A 20,425-nucleotide genomic window follows, 5' to 3' on the forward strand; every position below is an offset into this window, starting at 1 on the left:
GTTCCTGTGTCATAAAACACCAGCTCACTTTCAAGATAAGTGATTGTGGAGTTAAGCATAGAAAATATATACTTGTCAAGGACTGCACACTGACGTTTGCTCCAACTCTGGTTCCTGGACTGTCCGAGGTAAGGATGATTCCTTCTTGAAGCCTTTTCACCATACGCGTGTGAAAGACAGGTGCCTGCTGGAAGAGTTACAACTGGAAGAAAAGTCAGCTGCACAAAAAACACCTGAAGGTTCATGACTGCGATCATTTAAGTCGGCGAAGAAGACGGCTACAGGACCGTGACCATATTTAAGATTCTTCAAAACCTCCACATAAAATATCAAGTACAAAAATTGTATATAAGGGTAGAATTAAACCCCCTGAAAAATACTTTGGCTGCATTGCGACACCGTGAAAATAAAGGAAAGAAGTTCTTAAATAGAGTATGGATAGGGAAAGGAAATCGCCTAGAATTCATAGGAGCCAATCAAAATTGAGAAAAAGAAAAGCAAAAAATAGTGCAGTTCCATCTTGGAACTCCAAGACGCTACACGGAAACCAGGACTGGCCTTCAGTTCCTGAAAAGACTCTTGCAGGCCCTTATACAAGTGATGGCCACCTCCTCCAGGAAAGCCTTGAGGTAACTGGTGTGTATCAGCCCTGTCGACCTTCCTCTACCCAGATAGGCTGAGCTGTAAAATTCCAAAAGCTGGAGGCTTCTAGCCTCAACACCCACCCAGAACCCAGGAGAACAGCAGCCTCTGACTCTCTAGGACTGCTGGCGAGTTAAAATGCCCAGCAAGGCCATTTTCTGCAAGTTAGCAGTAACCCACTGGTCCCTCAGGCGTCCCATAGGAACTTGCCTGTACCGTGGTCTTCCGGCGGGAGCCATCCGGGGTCTAAGACATGCTGCTTGTACTGACGAAACAATACTTTACTATGTATGTTTACTTTAGTGATAAGTTGGTAGTCGATACTATGAATGCAATATTATTGCATGTTTTGTTGCATGAATCTGTTATTGATTTATGTGATGCACTTACATTGAAAATTAGCAGCTGGATCAGAAAAGTGCAGTTGCTTTTATGTACAATGGTTGTGGTTCTGGGAGTCAGCCAGCTGTGAAAGCATCTCTAATGAGTCTACCAGATGATGTCTACCAGAGCTTCACAACGCCCCAAGCATCAGTTCTATCCATACATGTATTTTTCTTCCTCGGGTTTAGTCACAGGTAAGAGAGTGTAGATACAACTTATACGAACAGTGTTCATGCCTTTTCAGTTCAACTGAAGGTCTCTGGTCCATTGCTATGTTATTTTAGGTCGAGCGTAGAGTCAGCATGCATGCGCTGCTCTGCGAGGCATGCTGTAATTCCAGTGTGGAGTTTGAAAACACCCACAAAAGCCTACTGCTTTTTTATTGGATGCTTGGTCTGCCTTTAGAAATGGCATTGCTTTTGTTGGTGAATAGTGTGCATTTGTCCCACCTTGTGGCTGTTTTATTACGTTCTGGAGTCTGCCCCTGATACATTGATCCTTTCACTAGTGACCAAATGTTTTGTTTCAGTGCACTACTTTTTTGGTACAACCCTCTCCTTGCTGCTCGCTGTCCTTCCCCCTGTTATCTCAGGCTCCCCTAGTTTTGTTCCGCCCTTTCCTCCCAGCTCGCTGTCCTTCCCCCTGCTATCTTAGGCTCCACTAGTATTGGGGCAGCCACTCTCCTCCCCCGCCCTTTTGAATCTCATTCCCCGTTCTGTCTGTTCCTATTTCTGCGGACACCCATTGATAATGGTGTATCCTGTGTTAGGGCGTTACGTTCGTTTTGATAAGGACACGTGTCGCAGGGGAAGAAAGTATTATTCTGGAATGTTGCCTTTCATTTTTGTTCAGCCATTTCCTATCCTCCTGCTTGCGTTCCAAGCTATGCTCTGAGTGCCATCGTTGTCCAAGTTGCCTTTGCTCCTGCCCCCTTCCGTTGTCTATGTTCACCACCTTCCCCCCCTCCTCTCCCTTTTCTGGGTGTGTGGTGTTTTGTGTGATAGGGAGAGTCTTACAACGATACTGCATGCTGCACATGCACCAGGGCAATAAAAACACCAACTTTCATTGCCCATCAGATTCCCTACACCTCGCCCTTCCAAGGAAAATCATCCGTGTGTGGCACAAACTTTTAAGAAGTGCGACTGGCTTTCCTCTAACAGCATTGTCATTAAGGCTGGAACATTTCTAAGTTAATATGTTAAAAAACACTTTTAATAGAATACTTCTCAACGCAGAGGTAATTAATGTACTACTCTGAAATGTGTCTGCATATTAAAGAAATATTTGATGTTAACTTTAAAGACATTTTAGACAGTATTTTTAGATTGTGTGTGTGATTTAGATGCCAAATATTCTCACAGGCTAGGCTCCTGCACGGAGACGAGTGTGGCTTGTGTTGGTAAAAGGGTACATTACATTCTCGCCCTTATATTGCGGATTGCAATATAAATCAGAGTCAGGTTGGAATTATGAGCTTGAACGCCATTAGAGTATTTGTTGTTCTGTTACTATTTACTCAGCAGGGAATATTACATACCTGATTCCCTTTATAAGGAGTCTGGGACTCCAGTACCTACATCACAAAATAATTACCAAAATAGTGAAACGACTGTGTTGCCAAGAACGAATTCTATATCAAAATGGAAAAGGAAAATGAACAGGTCTCCCTGGATGGATGTCCCGAGAGAAACCATGAAATAGCCACATACTTTAATTCATTAAGAAGTGCCCCTTGCGTATCACAATGCATGTAGTCATATTTAGGTATTTTATTTCATTTGCCTCGGATGTATGCTCTTAGTAACTATGCTAAGGACCATATTGTCCTAAATGAGTTCACATTTCAGTGAGACACACATTATCAGTTTTCTGGGTGAGGTGTACACCACAGTTATAAGGTAATTCACTATCGGCATCATTTCAGCTTCCCAATAATTATATTTCACATATTTCATTTTTGCAGGTCTGAAACAAGTTTTAATGCTTCTGGGGAAGCTGTTTTGTTCGTTCTTTTTTCATATATAAGGTGCTCAAAAGCACATCAGTATTGTCTAGCTACCCGAACAGTTGTTGTCTTTTATCACTATAACCCTGTATAACCACTGTATTTTATTTTATAACCCGGCAACACAGTTCTGGTTTGAGACAGCTGAGGTGCGCATGTCGGGTTGGCCGGCCTGAGATGGCCGGCCAAACCGACATACGGACTGTTAGTGCATACCATTCCACGTCGGTGCCTGTCATCCCCCTGTCTCAGTCCCCAAGACTTGGCCAGGAAACAACATAAAATGATAATAAACCCTCCTCTTAATCTATAAGAAGATTCAGACATTGGAATAGTATCTCAGAGCATTCTAGCACCAAAGATTCTTTAAGTTACCATGTGATCTATTGAAACATTTGTTACTTGGAACTGGGATACGTGTCATTTTAAGATTGTTCTAGCTTTGAATGACACCAGTGCTACTTTATGATGTAGCAAAAAAGAAAATGTTAGCACATATCCAAGTAGTATCATGGTGTATTAGAAATGAGGAGAACATCGAAATCACCTCATGGTGCTATTTCAAATATTCAATTCTCAACACAAATCTATTTAACTCCATGTTTTACTTTAATTTTGTAGCCAATTTACATCAATTCATGAGCTAATAAAATATGTGAACACTGGAGCTGATTAGGGAAACATATTGAATGGAGCTGATGTGAGCTATTTCATTGTTTAGTAAATAATCCGAATGGTTTTAATAGATCAGATCACCTCATCCTCTTTTACATAATTTGTTGGGTCAGGAAAAGTCCTTTAGAATATTCCATTAATTTGGTGGACCTGGACTACATGGTTTTCTCTGGAACTCCTCTGGTTCCGCTGTCCAAACCGGTAACGTGAAAAGGTGACTACTAACAACGTAGGGAACTGATCCACCACCATATCTTGCATAGTTGCCACAGTGAAAGGGTGGTGTACTTTCATGAAAAGGCAAGTATTGTGTCCTTAACATGGACACCTCAAACATGGTACAGAATGTAGACATTGTATTATAGTGCAGAAGTGATATCATACTTTATACCCCCAATAAAGCGGCAAAGTGCTCTGTTCAATCAATCAATCATGACATTTGTATAGCGCACTACTCACCTGGGGGAGGTCTCAAGGCGCTGTTTGCATCGAGTTCCAGAACACTCTTGCAGAGTGCATGATTTCAAGGCTGTTGATTGTAGAAAATTCTAGATGGGAGATGTTGAGTGAGGTGGGTGAAGTTCAAAGTCAAGCTTGTGTGGTGTACGTTGCTGCCCATAAGCAAAGGAAGTTGTTCGAGTGTGATAATAGACACATTAATAAATCTCTATGTTCTGACAGATGGTAGGTAATCGTATCTTGGGAACGGCATTGACTACGTACCATCAATCGTGCGGCACATTTTCATTAATCACATACAGTCTTAAATGCTTCTCGAGCAGAGATGGACAAACGTCATGCTTTTTTCCACCTCTGAACTCCTCTGAGGGAGGAGGATGCAGCCCCTTTGTTAGAGAAAACTATTCTTCATTGGCTAAAAACTCCAAATACAGCAGATGCTAAACACAACACCTTGGTGGAGGAGGATTAGCAACCTCAATAGCAGATGGAAAATTCACCTAGCAACCTCTAAACAAGGTCACTAGTATCTCCCATAGTAGACCCATAAACAAGGTAGAGTGACTTGTCGGTTAATATGAATATTACCAAACAGATTCTTGGATTAGAAAGACCAAGAGAATGAGGGTGGTGTTAGTCAACAGACAGGCTGAACACCAACGCATGAACATGGGCAGCAGGACCATGAAACCTGGACTTTCTATCACTATCTTTTTTATGGGATTTGTAGAATGGGGCATGCTTATTTTGAAGTTTTCAATTTTTCTCCAAATTGAAATGTGCAAATATCAATTTTCAAAGAACGTTTCACGTGGTCAAAACACCTGTAAAATAAACTTCCAATTGAGGTCAACTGTATCAAAGGGGGCATAAGAACTTGTATTTTTTCTTGGCTTCACTATAAACCGGTAGCAAGAGAATCTCATTTATCTTTGCTGTAGCAGAGCTTTTGAGCTAACCACAGGGGACCCTACACATAGAGTAAGCCTGCTGTCTAGAACAGTGAATGCTCTTCCAGGCTTTAAATGCAGAGAGTATTATGGAGAAATAAATTCGATGACAGAAACAATTCCACACCACTTCACTAGAGGTCTGAATTAGAGTGTGACAGAGGTGGAACATACCCAGTGTACCAGCAGATGTCCATTGTGAAAACTTAGAAGGTGGTCCATCCGCCAGAGGGCTGGCGACATCTCAGTGATGTTAGTCTGCCCTTTTAGAGAGGGTCATCTGATGTGGATTTTTCCTGCTCCGAAAGGATGTGCAAGGCATAGTATTTCAGGGCGGGAAATATAAAAGATGTCCCTGATGTCAGGGACATTTTGGTCATGAAAACCCCTAGTTTAGGGTGGTTCTTTGTGAAAAACAAAATAGAATGCTGCCATGACTCTAACGGTTACTCACAGGTGTAGTATCTGATTTGCAGGTTAAGTTGGCGCCCATTTTGAAATCGCTCCCTTTATTCCCTTAACATTGAATGGTTCTATTTTTTGTTGTTCAGAGCACTACGTTGGAAGGCAAAGACTAGCATTAATTGCTCTCACTCCTTTAAAAAAAAAAAAAATAGGGAGAGAACATTGACACAATTAAAAAGACGGCAGATTGACTTCTCCATAACAAGTAAAGACGCCATGAAACGTTATGGCTTGAGGAAGAGCATGTGCCTGCAACTGTAAAGCCATTGAATAACTTAGCAAACCAAAACGATACATTGTTGAATTTCTCTCAAATTTAGGTAACAAAATACAATAAATTCATAAAAAATTGTCAGCCATACTCAAGTCTCAGATTAGGAGACCTCTTATATCTGCAGTGAATATGTGAAAAAATGTAACCTAATTTTTTGGGGTGTTCACAGAAAAATATTTTGTTGCATTTCTTTCAACAGAACGCCAAATCGTCAGATCCTTACTGTATGCACCCGGGAAATGCCGTCACAACTCAGTTGGGTCCCTATGCCTTTAAGATTCCCCTATCCATCCGGCAGAAGATCTGCAACAGCCTTGATGCCCCCAACTCCAGAGGGAACGACTGGCGCCTCCTTGCTCAGAAACTCAACGTGGATAGGTGAGAAACATCCCGCGCTCCCTCCTTGTGCTTGATCCTTCTCCACCTCTTACATTCCTTCCTGTCAGGCTGTTGCGTAAAGACAAGTGCTTGGAAGCAGCAACCATTTTAGCAGCTATCAGCGGTCTGAGCATCATCTTCTGGTACATAACAGCCTGCACTTATCCCCGTCGCAGCCTGATTTATGATTATTGCAAGCGTGCCTCTGACTTGAAGAGCAGCCAGTTTTGTATCTCAGGTTTCGAAATTAGCAGCAGCTGGACAGCACTTGCAACTGTAACAGCACTAATTTTAGGTACTAAACTCTTTCTGGCAGTCGACCCCATAGCATCAAGAAGTATAAGAGCATACCACAGAGATCATTTTATTGTTGCAGGAATATCTCAGATGCCACGTGCTGGACAAAACAGTATAATCGGAGGGACCAGGCCAGTTATATTACAGAAAACAGGCTGTGATGGTGGTGGAAGGAAGAAAAAGTACACAATATATGACTGTTAATTGAACAGTTTTCACACACTTGCATTACACACGCACGAAGTCTGAGGGGCAGCAATGTTTGTTGACATTCCTCAAAAGCAGAAAAGAAATTCAATGTCGTACAATTTCTTTAGGGTAAAAGGTCAGCAGTGTAGGAAGCCACTTCGCTTCATCCCTGCCAAATCCTTACCTTAATAAACCCATCCTCATTGGCGTCACAACTTGTTTAAATAATTGATTATTTCTTTACAGTCATGCACCAGTAGCGCTGTCAATATATGGCATAGTTATGCTGAATTTAGATAACATAATGTTCTTTAATCTGCTATAGTGCTCTCAGAACTATACATATGTCTCTGTAAATAATGAGGTTAATTTCCCCCACGGTGTACCTAGTGAGAAGAAGAGCAAAGCTTGTGTCATCTAAGAAGTCACGTAGAACTACAAGCAAATCAATTCACAATATTGACTGCTGTTCAGCAAAAGAATGATGTTGTGTACCCCCCATCACCTGTGTAGCTTATCCAGTGGATCATATGTGCAGAGAGAGAGAGGATACATATGGAAAGCCATGGCTAATATAAGTTCACCTACCATACCTATACTTTACAAACAGTACATAACTTGTGCACTCCAACGCACCATAATCAACATCTGGCTACCCCTCCCTCCTTAAAAATGAGAAATGAGAAATGCATCTAGCATACTAAATTTCCACAGACTCAAATATTATTTTAAAAACATCTGGCACTCTACTACGCCTCCCTATGTTTAGACCATCCGTTTCCCGGCCTAAATATTTTAAATTAAATACTTTACTCCTTGCCACACTTCCCCACCATCCTCTATTTCATCCTTCCCATGTTGAAATATTTCTTGAAAAAAATACCTGGTGCTTTCAGGGAGACAGTAGATGGTGGTATCAGAGAACCATGGACATTCCTCGTCTCCTTTGAAATGATGCATTTGAAGGTGGGGACTGTGAATCCCTATCTTACTGCTTTGATCAGATCTCTGGAGGCTTAGAAGTAACAGGGAAGACCAGAGATCTATCCCCTTTCTTGTGGCATCATAACACTGAAGAACATACTTTGATTTTCACTGTTTTGACATAACAGGATTTCGAATCGTGTGTTAACGCTAATTACTAAGAAAGCCACTCTCAACACTGAGGAAAGCATTCACAGTTCACCTAACTCAGATTCACAACAACCATCATCATTGTAGCTTGTATTTAAATGCAAATTTGAGCCACTGCCATTGTTTTTCTTGAAACATTGCTAATACCAAAGGATCTGGATTGCTGTTTCATGTCATAGAGCATTGCAAAAATTCATACTGGATTCTGAATTCCAATTGACTTGCATTATGTACAAATTGCAGGGTAAGAAATAAAAATTAGCATTTAATTCAAATATATTTTGAATGTTAATGCACTGCAAGTCAGTAGACATTTAGAATGTGTATGACCAGTAAGAATTCCAAATAGGAGTCTATGAAAACATGTGCAAAAGTGTTCTACTAGGACAATATTCTCAAAATTCGCCATATTCCTACTTCCCTAATCCTGAACTCAATTTTAGGGTATGTTTTTTCACTGATATAGTGGCATGTGCTTTTTTTCTCATTTGAGTTAGGGACTTACAAAAGACTCCATCTCAATTCTGCCTGTTTTCCCTGGTAATATTCGAGCACCCCATTTTAATTCTCTGATTTACTTTGCATGGATGCACATCATTGAGCTAAAATATTATTTGTAATTAAATGAATGTGTTTGAAATACAAGTTCTGAACAGTTTAGGCACTTTTATAAATTGATATTACTTCTGTGATACCAAATCAAATCTCACACTTCCTGTTCTTCTCTACGTTCCAGGTACCTAAACTATTTTGCCACCAAAGCCAGTCCAACTGGGGTGATCCTGGACTTATGGGAAGCCTTGCACCTGGATGATGGTGACCTCAATACCCTGGCGAGTGCCTTGGAGGAGATGGGCAAGAGTGAGATGATGCTTGTTATGGCCACAGATGGAGACTGCTGAATCGAACTATTCAATGGATATTTGGCGGACAATGATAATGGTGGTAGAAGTGGAGGAGAAGACACCCTGATTTTTGTTTTAACCCAAGAGTTTGACATTCAAAACCTTATTGTAACGGGTGACACAGAGTGCTGTAGCTAACCATGAAAGCATAGGGGAGTTTCCCTATCCTCTGAATTTTCAGCCACGATCAGCCTTAAGAATCATCATACCCCGTTTACAAGCCGTCTATGAGTCTAATGGATTCCACCTCCACCCCTGCATCCTCGAGCCGGACTCAAGGAGAAGGCTTCTTTTGTAGCCTTGACAGCAGCCTATAATGAACCCAATCTGCTCTTTCCCACTAGGCTTAGCAATTAGGACTTCAGACAGTAGCTTGGGGTTTCTTCTGTTCCTGTTCATTTTCTTCCCCCCTTGTCTTCTTTGTCAGCTTAACAACCTTCAAAAGGTCAAGTACAATCCAAACAGACTGCTGTTATCCTGCCTGAGCTTGGAGAGGCTCATTAAGGCAAAACGGTTTCTTAGGAAACGCAAGTTAATTTATTATCCAGATCTTTGGATGAGTCCATGTTTTTTCATGTTTGTGGGTGTGACAGCGTGTAAACATATGCTCCTGCATGTGTTTCCAAGTGAGAAAGAGCGAGAGACAGAGTGCACTTTGTGTTAAAACTTTTTGTAGATGAGATTCCTAATTTAAACTAAAAAATATAAAAAAAATGTTTACAAGCCTTGGGTCTCCAATGAAGATAGCTATTTGCTCATATCTGGTGACAGTGAACAGGAACATTACCTTTTCTAAGTCATTTTCATAAATTTGGTTCGATTGTAGGTTATGATGTGTATCCCATACAAACTCCCATATTTACACTCAGGGAAATTCTTGCAACTGATTGCAATACCAGTGAAGGGTGAGATCAGACCCAGTGAACTGACCAGCTGTTGCAGCTGATAGAAATTAATCAGCCACAGAGAGTTAATCAATAGTTGGCCTCAGTGATATGTCTAATTTTGGCATCTTGCTCTAGGATCTTTTTTAGGTTGTCAAGAATACTGCTTCTGATCTCCCTTTGCAAGGACTCATTGTGTCGCCTTTTCTACACTACATCCCTTTTGTTTTTTTTACCTTTTACAGCGGTTCTGTGTGGCAAAAACGTTCAGCTGAGTGAGGCACTCTAGCATCCAACTGTCATGTCACTGTAGCACCTACCACTCCATATGATATTTGTAGATGAAAGTGACATCTCAAAAAACAAATAAGAATTGTCCCTGAGGGCATTTCAATCAACCATTTGAGCACTACCAGTGATATCATGGTGCGTTTCAGATGCATGTTAGCTGTTGTGGAAAAAGGTCCAGTGACTTTATCACTTAGCGGTAGGTTAATCTCTTTATAAGGATTTGCACAGATACGCCATCTCCAGGCAAACTCTAACTTTTTAAAGGCTTGTAGGGGCAATATAAAGGAAAGGATGCGCTCCAAGAGACCAGTAAGCAAGTGTGTTCTTTAAAGTTTTGAGAGTCACTTAAAAAAAGGCAGCGTAGGCCACAGAAATAACACTTATTTCATACATATAAGAAGTCATTCTTTCAGACCCCTAAACCAGCAATTTCTTAGAGGAATAGATATAAAACTGTTTTTCTACTTCATAAAAGTTTTACAGTTTTGGTATTGTAACATAACCAATTGACTGAGTAGCTCACTAATTGAGGGTCTAGACACAAATCAGGAAAAAATGTGAATGGGCACAATTCATTTAATCTTTGAATAGACTTACACCTGAAAAGAAATAAATTCAGAAGATCTTCCCTTACCCTTTCTGTTGTACTGTCAAAGAGTATTGTTTCTGGTTTTTCATGTACTTGTGAATACCTTAGTAGCCGCAGCAGAAACATTATGGGCCATATGTAGGTACATCCTATTTACCGATTCTAAAATACTGAATTTTACCGATTCGGTATTTCAGAATCGGTAAATGGTATGTAGGTATTGATTTGGTAAATTTTGTAAATTTTACCGAATCGGTAAAATTCGGTAATTACCGATTCGGTATTTACCGATTCCGTAATTCCCATTAATTCTATAGGCCTCGAGGCCCATATGAATGAATGGGAATTACCGATTTGGTAAATACCGAATCCGTAATAGGGGGAAGACTTACAAGGGTGGCAGGGTGTCACATTGACACCGTGTTGCACCCCTGAATAGTGCATAGGTGCACATGTGGCATGCCTGCCACATGGCACTTTTGGAAAAGCAGCGACGGCTCGTGGAGGGAGTTACGGTGGGGCAGGAGGGTGGTGAGGGGGAGGGGCAGGGCGGAGGTTGCTAAAAACCGGCATATGGATAATTGCAGGTAAGTAAACAATGTAATTAATAAAACGATTTTCGTAGTGCGCCTTGCATCGCAAAATGCAATGCAGTGCGAGCTACGAAATTCGTTTTATTAATTAAATTGTTTACTTACCTGCAATTATCCATATGCCGGTTTTTAGCAACCTCCACCCTGGCCCTCCCCCTCCCCACCCTCCTGCCCCACCGTAACTCCCTCCACGAGCCGTCGCTGTGGAAAAGCACAAATTTGCTTTTTCAAAGGTTTTTGATATTTACCACCAACTTTTAGTTGGTGGTAAATAACGAATCCTTAGCTCAGAAATGCACTCACTTGAGTGCTCTCTACATTAAGGATTCAGTAATTTACCGAATTGGTAATTTACTGATTCCTTAAATTACCGATTCGGTAAATTACTGAATTCTTAAATTTGGCCCCTACATCTCAAATGCCCAATACCGGTCGGCAACAACCGAAATTCGGTAATTTCGGCCGTTACCGACCGGTATTGCGCTACCTACATCTGGCCCTATGTCCTGTAACTTAGCAGAAGGCGTGATTTAAAGCAGTATTTTCACAATGTACTCGTCCGCTATCTGTGCCCAAAAAGACAGAAGACTAAAGTCTTGATGATCAATCATTGTAAAAATTCTGCATTTGCATGGCTGAAAGGTAGTCAAATTTCCATGATCACTGGCTGCTTATAATATACTTCTCAGCTCTTTAATGCTAGGACATAAAAAAAAGAAAAGGACCAAGGAAATGGTTTTGAAAATGACTTAGGTGGCACAGGAATTGTTTTTTTTTTGTATGTTTAGGTTTAAAATTCCTTTATCATTTACGGGGAAATCCAAGGTGAATCTTGTTTTTACATGGTCTACAGGCCAACATTTTGGACCATTTTCTGGCTAATGTTGTTTAAAAAGAGCAAAACAATAGCAAAGGGAAATCACCAGTAGTTTATTTGTTGACAGAATACACTAGGTAAACTAAAATATACACTATTTTGTCTTTAAGTCAGAGAGAAGGTCTTAATGAGGCCTGATGAATTTGTTACATTTTGACGCCCTGTAAGTGACCACCTGGCATGGGGCACAGGAATCAGATTAGCCTGGCACCATTTGCCCCGCTCTTGTTTATTTCTGTTAGGCAATGTACAATGGTACTGTGTTCAGTGCCACCGCTGAATACATGTCCCATTACAACAAAGATCATCAAATGTTCATAGCTCTTTGATAATTATTTCACCATAGCAAAAATCATTTTTGGTACAGGGGTTTCATTTCGTGTGGGGATAATATCAGGGATAATTATTGCAGGAAGCAGTACAGAAACCAAACTATGCATATAAACAAAAACAGGCAAACTTGAGAAACACCAAACTATATAATCCTGGCATGTAGAATTGTACTTCATACATACCAGATTGTAAAAACCAGATTTCGGCATTGATTAAAAATGTGACATCAAGAGAAAACAGGACAAGTCTGCCTACCAAACACGTGAGCCTATAAACTGATAGCTACACATATAGACGACAGTGCAACAATATCTTCTCTCTGAGTAATTTGGGAGCTGTTTGCCGACGTAACTCGCAGTATACTGTTGCACCAGTGTGAAATTCACTATCTGCCCATATCTTCAGTAATGCCAATTTATCCTCAGGATACTGAAAGCAAAAAGCACAGTGTCCTCACTGTGCACTGTCACTATGCAAGTGGGCCTGAGACTGGGCTGATTGATAGAAGAGTTCTCAATAGCGTGAGAAAGGAGGGCACTCATTGTGCTCTGAAGTAGCAATAGGGCTGTTTTCCTTTTGCAGAAAATACACACATCAACATCTTCCCATAAGGAATTTGCATCATAAAGTTCTGTGGTATTTAATGCTGTTTTCCCTACATATTTGCGTTTACAGGAGAGAAGCTGCAAGGATAACTTTGTTGTTGAGTACTTTATACGTGAAGACTCATATCCAAGATGCCTGCTGCTGTCCAGCACCTTATAAGTCCAGCGTCTTTTATTAGTCAAATTTGATAACGATGATGAATCAGTTTGAAAAGCACAGCTGTTACCTTTGAAACTAGGTCTTCTGGTGCTTCCACTCCCCACTACAAAAAAATGAAATTGTGGTTTGAAAAAGTGTTACTTTTTTAGAGCCTTATGAAAAAAGATAGTGGTCTGTCTAGATAAGCAAAAAGCTGACACACTTCTTCTAAATGGAGCCCTTAACATTAGGGTGAATTTTCAATTTTTGGCTGTGTTAAATTTTCTTTTCAAGCACAGGATGACCCACTAAGGTCCCCAGTGCTCCAGAGCGAGTGTAGAAAATCTCCATCTTGTTCCAGTTGAACATACATTGGAAGATATTTATTCTTCAGGGTGACATAAAGGTCCTCCTTTTAGAACATTGTAAGATATTTTGGTCGGTGACTTGGCAGATTTGCTCATGTGCATGAGACACTGGATTTTTAAGTAGAAATTTGGCATCAATCACTAAGATCAAATTTGACATCAATCACTAAGATCGATACGAGTCTGAGCTCCAGTTAGCATAACCTCTGACATACTCACATCTGCTGGGTTATCATTTCCAGAAGATGATCACAGGAGCAAGTAGTAGGTAGACTAGCTATCCCTTTTTTATTTTTAGCCATCAGAACAGAGGTGCAGAGATTAACCTTATGAGAATGCGTGTGTCACCAACAGCAACCAGATGAATCCCGGAACAGTATTGAGACTTTGCAATGTTTGTTGTCTCATTTATAAGTGTTTATTAATCAAGGTAGTTTGTATTATTATTTATTACTGGCAAGCTAGCTCTGGTGTGGTATCATGTGGAGTAAAACTGAAGAAAACATTGCAGTGTGGGTGTTATTCAAGTAATTAAGAGAGATTCTATTATGGCTGTTGGAAGACAGACTCCTTTCAGTGTGTCGAGATCACAGATTACAAGGTTATTTGTAGATGATAGGATTTTGGTTAGTGCTCTATAGCAGAGTATATACTTCCAGGTTATCTTTGGTTAGTGCACTTATACCATGCAGAGATGCTACACATTTTCTCTCAGGGGACTTTCTCAGCCCCCACTGATGGTGGTGCATTCTTATCTTTCAGGTCTTTCTTCTCTGAGAGGTCCAGTATTGGACTCAGTGGCAGTTGAAGAACTATGAGGAGAATCTGATTTGTCAGAGGCAATATAGGTAGAACCAGTTTTAGGTGAGTGTCAATCTTCTGTGCCGTAAATTCCTTTAAATTGCCCTCCTGTCATGGAACGACAGTGGGAAAGGCCAGAATGTCCAATATGAAGGGGTGCTTATGTCATTCTTGCAACAGTGACAGGCAGCTCCAGAGCATGTCATCTTGGATGCACCAGAACTGGCATCATGTAGAGTTTTGTATTCCTACACATGTAACGGGAGGCCACTGTCTGAATGTGATTTCTATGCAGTGTGACACACACACGTGCAATGCATAAGGCACCATTAATGATTAAACCCATTTTAGGAACATACATGTAAATGTCATCTACACTAAAAGTACACATCAAGAAGTCAGTACAATGCATAGGAGATCAAGAAGCATGAGGTAGTATTTTTGGAACCTCTTTTTTGCTAATCTTCCATATATTCTCTTTACTTTGGGTAGTTCAATAGTTGCTTTCTTGTTTCAGAAGTCATAGTAGACACCTTTTCTGTCCACTGTATCAGGATCATATTATATAATAACCAGTTCTGAGGGGCTGATTTATGGCTATTAAAAGATACTTTTCAAAGTCTCTCAAATTAAAATGGTTGGTTTGGAGAGACTTCTCTAACAGATTTTTCCGGTTATATTTTTGAATTTCCACTTGAAAGATTCAGTCTTTACCTAGTAGTAATGGTCTGTGTCATTTCTCACTAGAAATAGATTTAGCAAGTATGACATTTGGTAGACCTGCTACACATTGCAGTGACAAAATCAAGGGCCAGATGTACAAATATAGGAATGGGAGTTACCTAACTGCAATTTTGTATGAATCTCAAATAGGAAATCGCTATCCCCAATAGATGAAACTCTTTGGAGCTTTATTAGCGATTCGTAGTGGGTCTTAAAACGACCTAAACATGACTATTAATGAGGTAGGTCATGATTTGTGACTAAATTGGATTGGCCGCCATCTCAGGGATGGTGGCTTGCTGGGGTCAGTAGACCACTATGTCTGTGATTGCTTTCAAATAAAGTAATCTTTTTTTTTTTTTAAACGCAACACCTTTTCCTTAAAGGAAGACAGGATGTGTTTGAAAAGAAAAAAGTGAAACTTTAAAGTTTTGTTTTTTTAAAGTAGGTGCCAGTCCCTTGGACCACCACTTGCTCTTAAATAATAGTTTCCACCCAGTCACTAAGAAGTAGGGATCCATTGGGGTCCCCTTCCCATTTTTGAATAGCTTACTATCAACTTTGAGTTGCTGGTAAATTGCAAATGTTTAGTGAGTGCATTTCGGTTGCAAAACATTCATACACAACACTGCGATTCCGTATTAGAAAGCAACACCTTTAGCACGTCCCTTCCAATTAGAGAATCGCAAAAATCCAATAGTGATTTGGTAGCAAGTTATATATCGCAATTTGGGCTTTGTACATCAGAAAAAGTATTTTTGCGGGTCACAAAATGCCTGATTCTGCAAATTGGGCAGTTTGTGAACACAAAAAAGTTTTGTACATCTAGCCCCAAATTAGTCATGTCAACGAGCTGTCTATAGTAGTGGTTATCAATCAGGGGCTCGCTTGTCTACCTGGATGCAGAGAGGAACACGGACTTCAATTGTTTTCTTTTGGTGGGGACTGAAATATTCACTGGCTAAGTCGTCTCTTTTGCCAAAGAAAATCCAAAGGGAAAATGTTCTCCATTGTCCCATACAAATTATGAAATTCCTATAAATGCAAAGTGATTCTTGAAATAACACCCGAGGACTCTCCTGCTAAATCACTGATTACTTTATTCTTTCATATATGCTGAACCTACTATTAAAAAAGAACAGAACAAGGATGTATTGTTCTTTTTAGAGATTTTGGTTAAAGTGTACATACATCATCTCGTATATCATCTTTCACTAAGTCATCAAGCCACTTTGAGCAGCAAAGTTCCCCAGTAGTGAACATTGATTGGCAGTGATTCCATATTGCTCCATTCACTGTTTTCTTAACATAGATTTATCTACTTTCCATAAAAAGAAAATACATGTTTTATTGTCCATTCTGGTTAATCCATGGAGTCCACAAGCTCATGTCACCACAGTGTTAATTGTAAAGAGTTGTAAAGTACTTTTCCATGAAATGGAACAACGCAAAATATAGAATGCAATTCTAGTGTAGCCTTGCAGATGATGTCTTCTAATATAGAATCTTGAATAGTACCACAGAGATTTCCATATCTACTCCATATGCAAATGCCTAAAAGAAGCAAAAATAGCCGGCCTTGAAACTGGTTTTTGCTTTTGGTGGAAAAACTAAATTTTATTTGACTGAGAAATATTGCATTGAATGGATAAGCTTGATGAGACCAACTTCTGTTAATGATTCACAGCTGTTGGCCTCAATAGCAACACATATCATTCATTCAATTTCCAGGCACTATCGTATAGGAGGTACAATATCCCCAGCACAGAGCAGGGAATAGGTTAATGTTTTGATAGAAAACACTTTATTCAACATTTTGCAAATCCTAAATGCGTGTTTCCTTATCACCAAAGTATTACGCTTGCTTGAATATTTTGCATTACAAATGAAAAGACTACTAAGAAAAATATTTGGGCTGAACAAAAAAAAGTGATGTTAGAGTGATCAACCAGACTTTTTGTTGCTTGACGTTTTCCAGTGATATCCAAATGGCAAAATCCTGGGAGCTTGTGACACCAATTCCACAAGTCAATGAACCAAACAAATGTGTTGTGACGTTAAATTAAATGAACATTTCATAAAACATTTCATAAACATTAGCTGACTCTGTTTTCAGTACCAACAAAGGCCTTCATGACAAGTGAACTGCAGGTCTGAATTAAAATCCACTGGTAGAAGAGAAAATAGACTGAATGTAGCACTACAGGGTCATCCAGGGCGGTAAAAGGTAAAGCATATTTTTAAAGAGTTATTTTTGTATTGCAACCAAAACATGAGGCCTGGTAATACTTAACAGTGTTTATTAGTGATAATGTAGACTACAGAGGCAAAATAGCTGTACAATGATTTAAAGCTCGACTCCTACCGACAGTCAAATGGGCCTGTTTTGAATTGCGCAAAGATTGTATGGCACCAAGAGGCCATACCTTTGCACCTGATAGAGACTTGGCACACTGTATAGTGGTACTGGCAAAATAATGCTGAGAGTTTGTGTGAAATACCATGATGTTATGTTATTTCTAAGAGTTTGATGTACTCCTTGGCGGTATTATCACATAATTACTATGGAATTTAGACACTTTCTTTTATGGTATTGGTGTGTACTTAAGACAGTACAATGTGGCATTCCTGGACTCCTGTTATGAATCACACACACTGCTACACAGTCCTATGGCAATAACTGGCAATGCTGCTAAAGTCATGCTGACGAAGAAACCCAATTACCATACCATTGTTGAATAACAAAAGACACAAGCTGTTGGATTATCTAGTGTCAGAGATGCTTTTTCAAGTCTATTTTTTGATAGTTCCTATCTCCTTTTTATGTAAACTACCCTCTGTAACCAGCTATGCCCCATTGTCTAGAATTCATTCATATATATCATGCCTCTGTGGAGCTGCAGTTTAAAGGTCTTGCAGTCGCTGGGTTTGTGTAATGTGTATATCTATGTAAGAATGTATGACATTCATATATGCCTGTGGGTGGAGAGGGCTTGGGTCCAAAATCTCCCTTCACCATATAATATATGCATTCAGGATATTTCCAGTGGGCTGTGGAGACTGCTTGAAATTGAAAACTAGTATCAAGTGTTTGATTTCCCTGCCAATGAAGAAAGCTGAACCTGAACCAACCTGATTGCTGAAAATAGACCCCAAAGTTAACTGCCCTACTCATTCCTCAGGTGTAACAAGAAACCCCACCTATGATGTATAGTCTGCATAGAATCTCCTCAGGTAAGATATCTGAGAAAGTATGAGGCACTTAGAAATGTGCATCTCTTTACCATATTTCTGTATCAGTCACTGCTTGCTCCATTCTGAACCACCTACACAGATTTGTGCTTGGACTGAAGCCTACTATGAGTGCAAACAAACACTACATCCGTTTCATGCCTTTTTGGAACTCAATTAGATCTCTCTTCAGTATTTTAAAAGTAGATCACAGGAGGAGCTATTGCCACTCCACATTGAAATGCCAGAACATTCTTCATATTGTAAGCGTGAAGGACCACCACGCAGAAAATCAGGGACTTGTTAGTTTCATGCTATTGTTATACAAAAGTCTCATTAAAGAGCTTAAACCTGAAAAAACTGTCTTTAGCACATGTATGTACAAAACATTGAACATATTATGAGTTCTCTTTTCTATTTTTGTCTTTTCAACGCGTATAATGAATGAAGGTAAATGTACTTATTGGGAAAAGGTAGGGAAGACTATAGTGTTTTTGCTTCTCAGCAGTTAAATAGAGAGTCCTGGCATTGCTCAAAAATAAGCATGCAATGTGGGATAAAGAACCAGTACCCACATGCCTGTCAGTATACGGAAGGCAGTCTCAAAGTGCTAACCCACAGAATCCTCACCATGAAACCATGTAACAGTTGGCTTCTCTGTCTGTTGTCATGCCACCTTTTTTCCTATTTATACGTCCAGTGGAAAGGAAGAATGTGTAGTGGTGTGTGAGGCATGGCACTCCATTCTTTCTACAACCACATCTCAATAAAAACATTTGTTAATTCTGTAAACTATGAACCTTGTATATAATGTTTAGCATTCCTATTGTAACAAATTAATTTTTATGCAATAAATTATATTTCCTAGTCTAATAAAAAATCTTGAACAAACCAAATTAAGTCGGTTGTCATTATGTCGAGTTCATTGATTGTTGGACCTAGACAGACTGAAAAGCAGAGTGATTTGAGTCTGAACGCGACCTGTATAGAAAAACTTGCTGAATTTGCACTGGGTAGCAGTGAGTAAGAATAGTGGTTTAACTATTTCTGAATGATATATTGTATACAGACTAATATATTCCTTTGTTTATTGATTAACGCTTAAAACAGAACTGCTCTCTGATTGAGAACGAGTGCACGCAAATGGGGAAGAACATGTATTTATATAAATAATGTGTGTAGGAAGGTGGATACCTGACTATGGTTACCCCAGATTTTTTGCCTTGTGTTTAGCTGGTTTTCGACTTAGTTGGACTGGTTCCCTGCTAATCAGGGCCCCAGGATATCTGCTCTCTCTTTAAAATGGATTCCATGTACCCTAGGTGCATAACTAAATTGGATTGGGTCACCTTATCAGCCCCTGTACAGTGCACTATAGGTGCCCAGGGCATAGGTGCATCCAAGGCCTACCAGGGGCTTCAGCATATCTTTTGCCACCCCTGGCTGGCTATCCAAATTGACACAACTGGCTGATCACTCAGCTGGGGCAAGGTGGTGTAAACACCCCTTGCTTAGATTATAGTATACCTATATCTAAACCTATATCTGGACACATATATACCTATAAGTCACTCCTATGGCAGGCCTTAACAATCCTGGAGGCAGAGTGCTTGGTTTTATGTGAGATGGTGCTCTAGCATGAGCTGAGCCTGTCTGCAGCTGTCGGGACCAACTCCCTTAGCTGTTCCGGGATATTGCCATACCATATACTCTTAAGTGCATTATAATCCTCGCGGTTATGTGCTAACTTTGGTTTGGCTTTATCAAAACATGTTGTGTAAGGTGTCATTTGCTTTGGAATACTACCCCCTCACCAGTCCTAGCGAAGGGAGTAGCATCCCACCCTTCTAGAGGGAGAAAGACATGTTACTTCGCTAAAACGCAGTTAATCCTAGCCAGAGCCTCAGCATCACAAAATGGATGCTGCTGCCACAGACACAAGTCTGACCTCCTACTGCTGACCGAAACTTGGCAGGGGAGGCCTGGACAATAGGTTTCCTTTCGCAGGGAGGTGCTACACCTCCCCAGACAGGAGATAGTGGATTGGGGCAGGGTGGGCTGAAAGAAACTAGACACTGCCTGGGGCGCACAAGGTGTCCCCGGGCAAATTCCAGTCAAACCGGTTCTGGGGCACTCCAGCCCCAGTCCCAGCACGACTTTGGACAAAGGGAAAGGGGTGTAACCACCCCCTTCCTGGGTCCCACCCATAGAAGGGACCTAGCAGGTAATCC

At 40.3% G+C, this 20,425-nt stretch overlaps 1 protein-coding gene across 2 annotated transcripts in view; it reads left to right on the top strand.

Annotated features, from left to right (window-relative positions):
* Positions 1–10,712, top strand: part of UNC5B (unc-5 netrin receptor B) — a 379,330-nt gene extending 368,618 nt beyond the window's left edge. For both annotated transcript variants that reach the window (XM_086922114.1, XM_086922115.1), the window contains 2 exons: positions 6,057–6,235; positions 8,592–10,712. In XM_086922114.1, coding sequence (XP_086778240.1) covers positions 6,057–6,235; positions 8,592–8,757 — 345 coding nt within the window. In that variant the 3' untranslated portion in view covers positions 8,758–10,712. The remainder of the gene's footprint in view (positions 1–6,056; positions 6,236–8,591) is intronic.
* The last annotated feature ends 9,713 nt before the right edge of the window (positions 10,713–20,425 follow it).

This window comes from Lissotriton vulgaris, chromosome 5 (genome assembly GCF_964263255.1).
Source record: "Lissotriton vulgaris chromosome 5, aLisVul1.2, whole genome shotgun sequence".
Classification (NCBI taxonomy): domain Eukaryota; kingdom Metazoa; phylum Chordata; class Amphibia; order Caudata; family Salamandridae; genus Lissotriton; species Lissotriton vulgaris.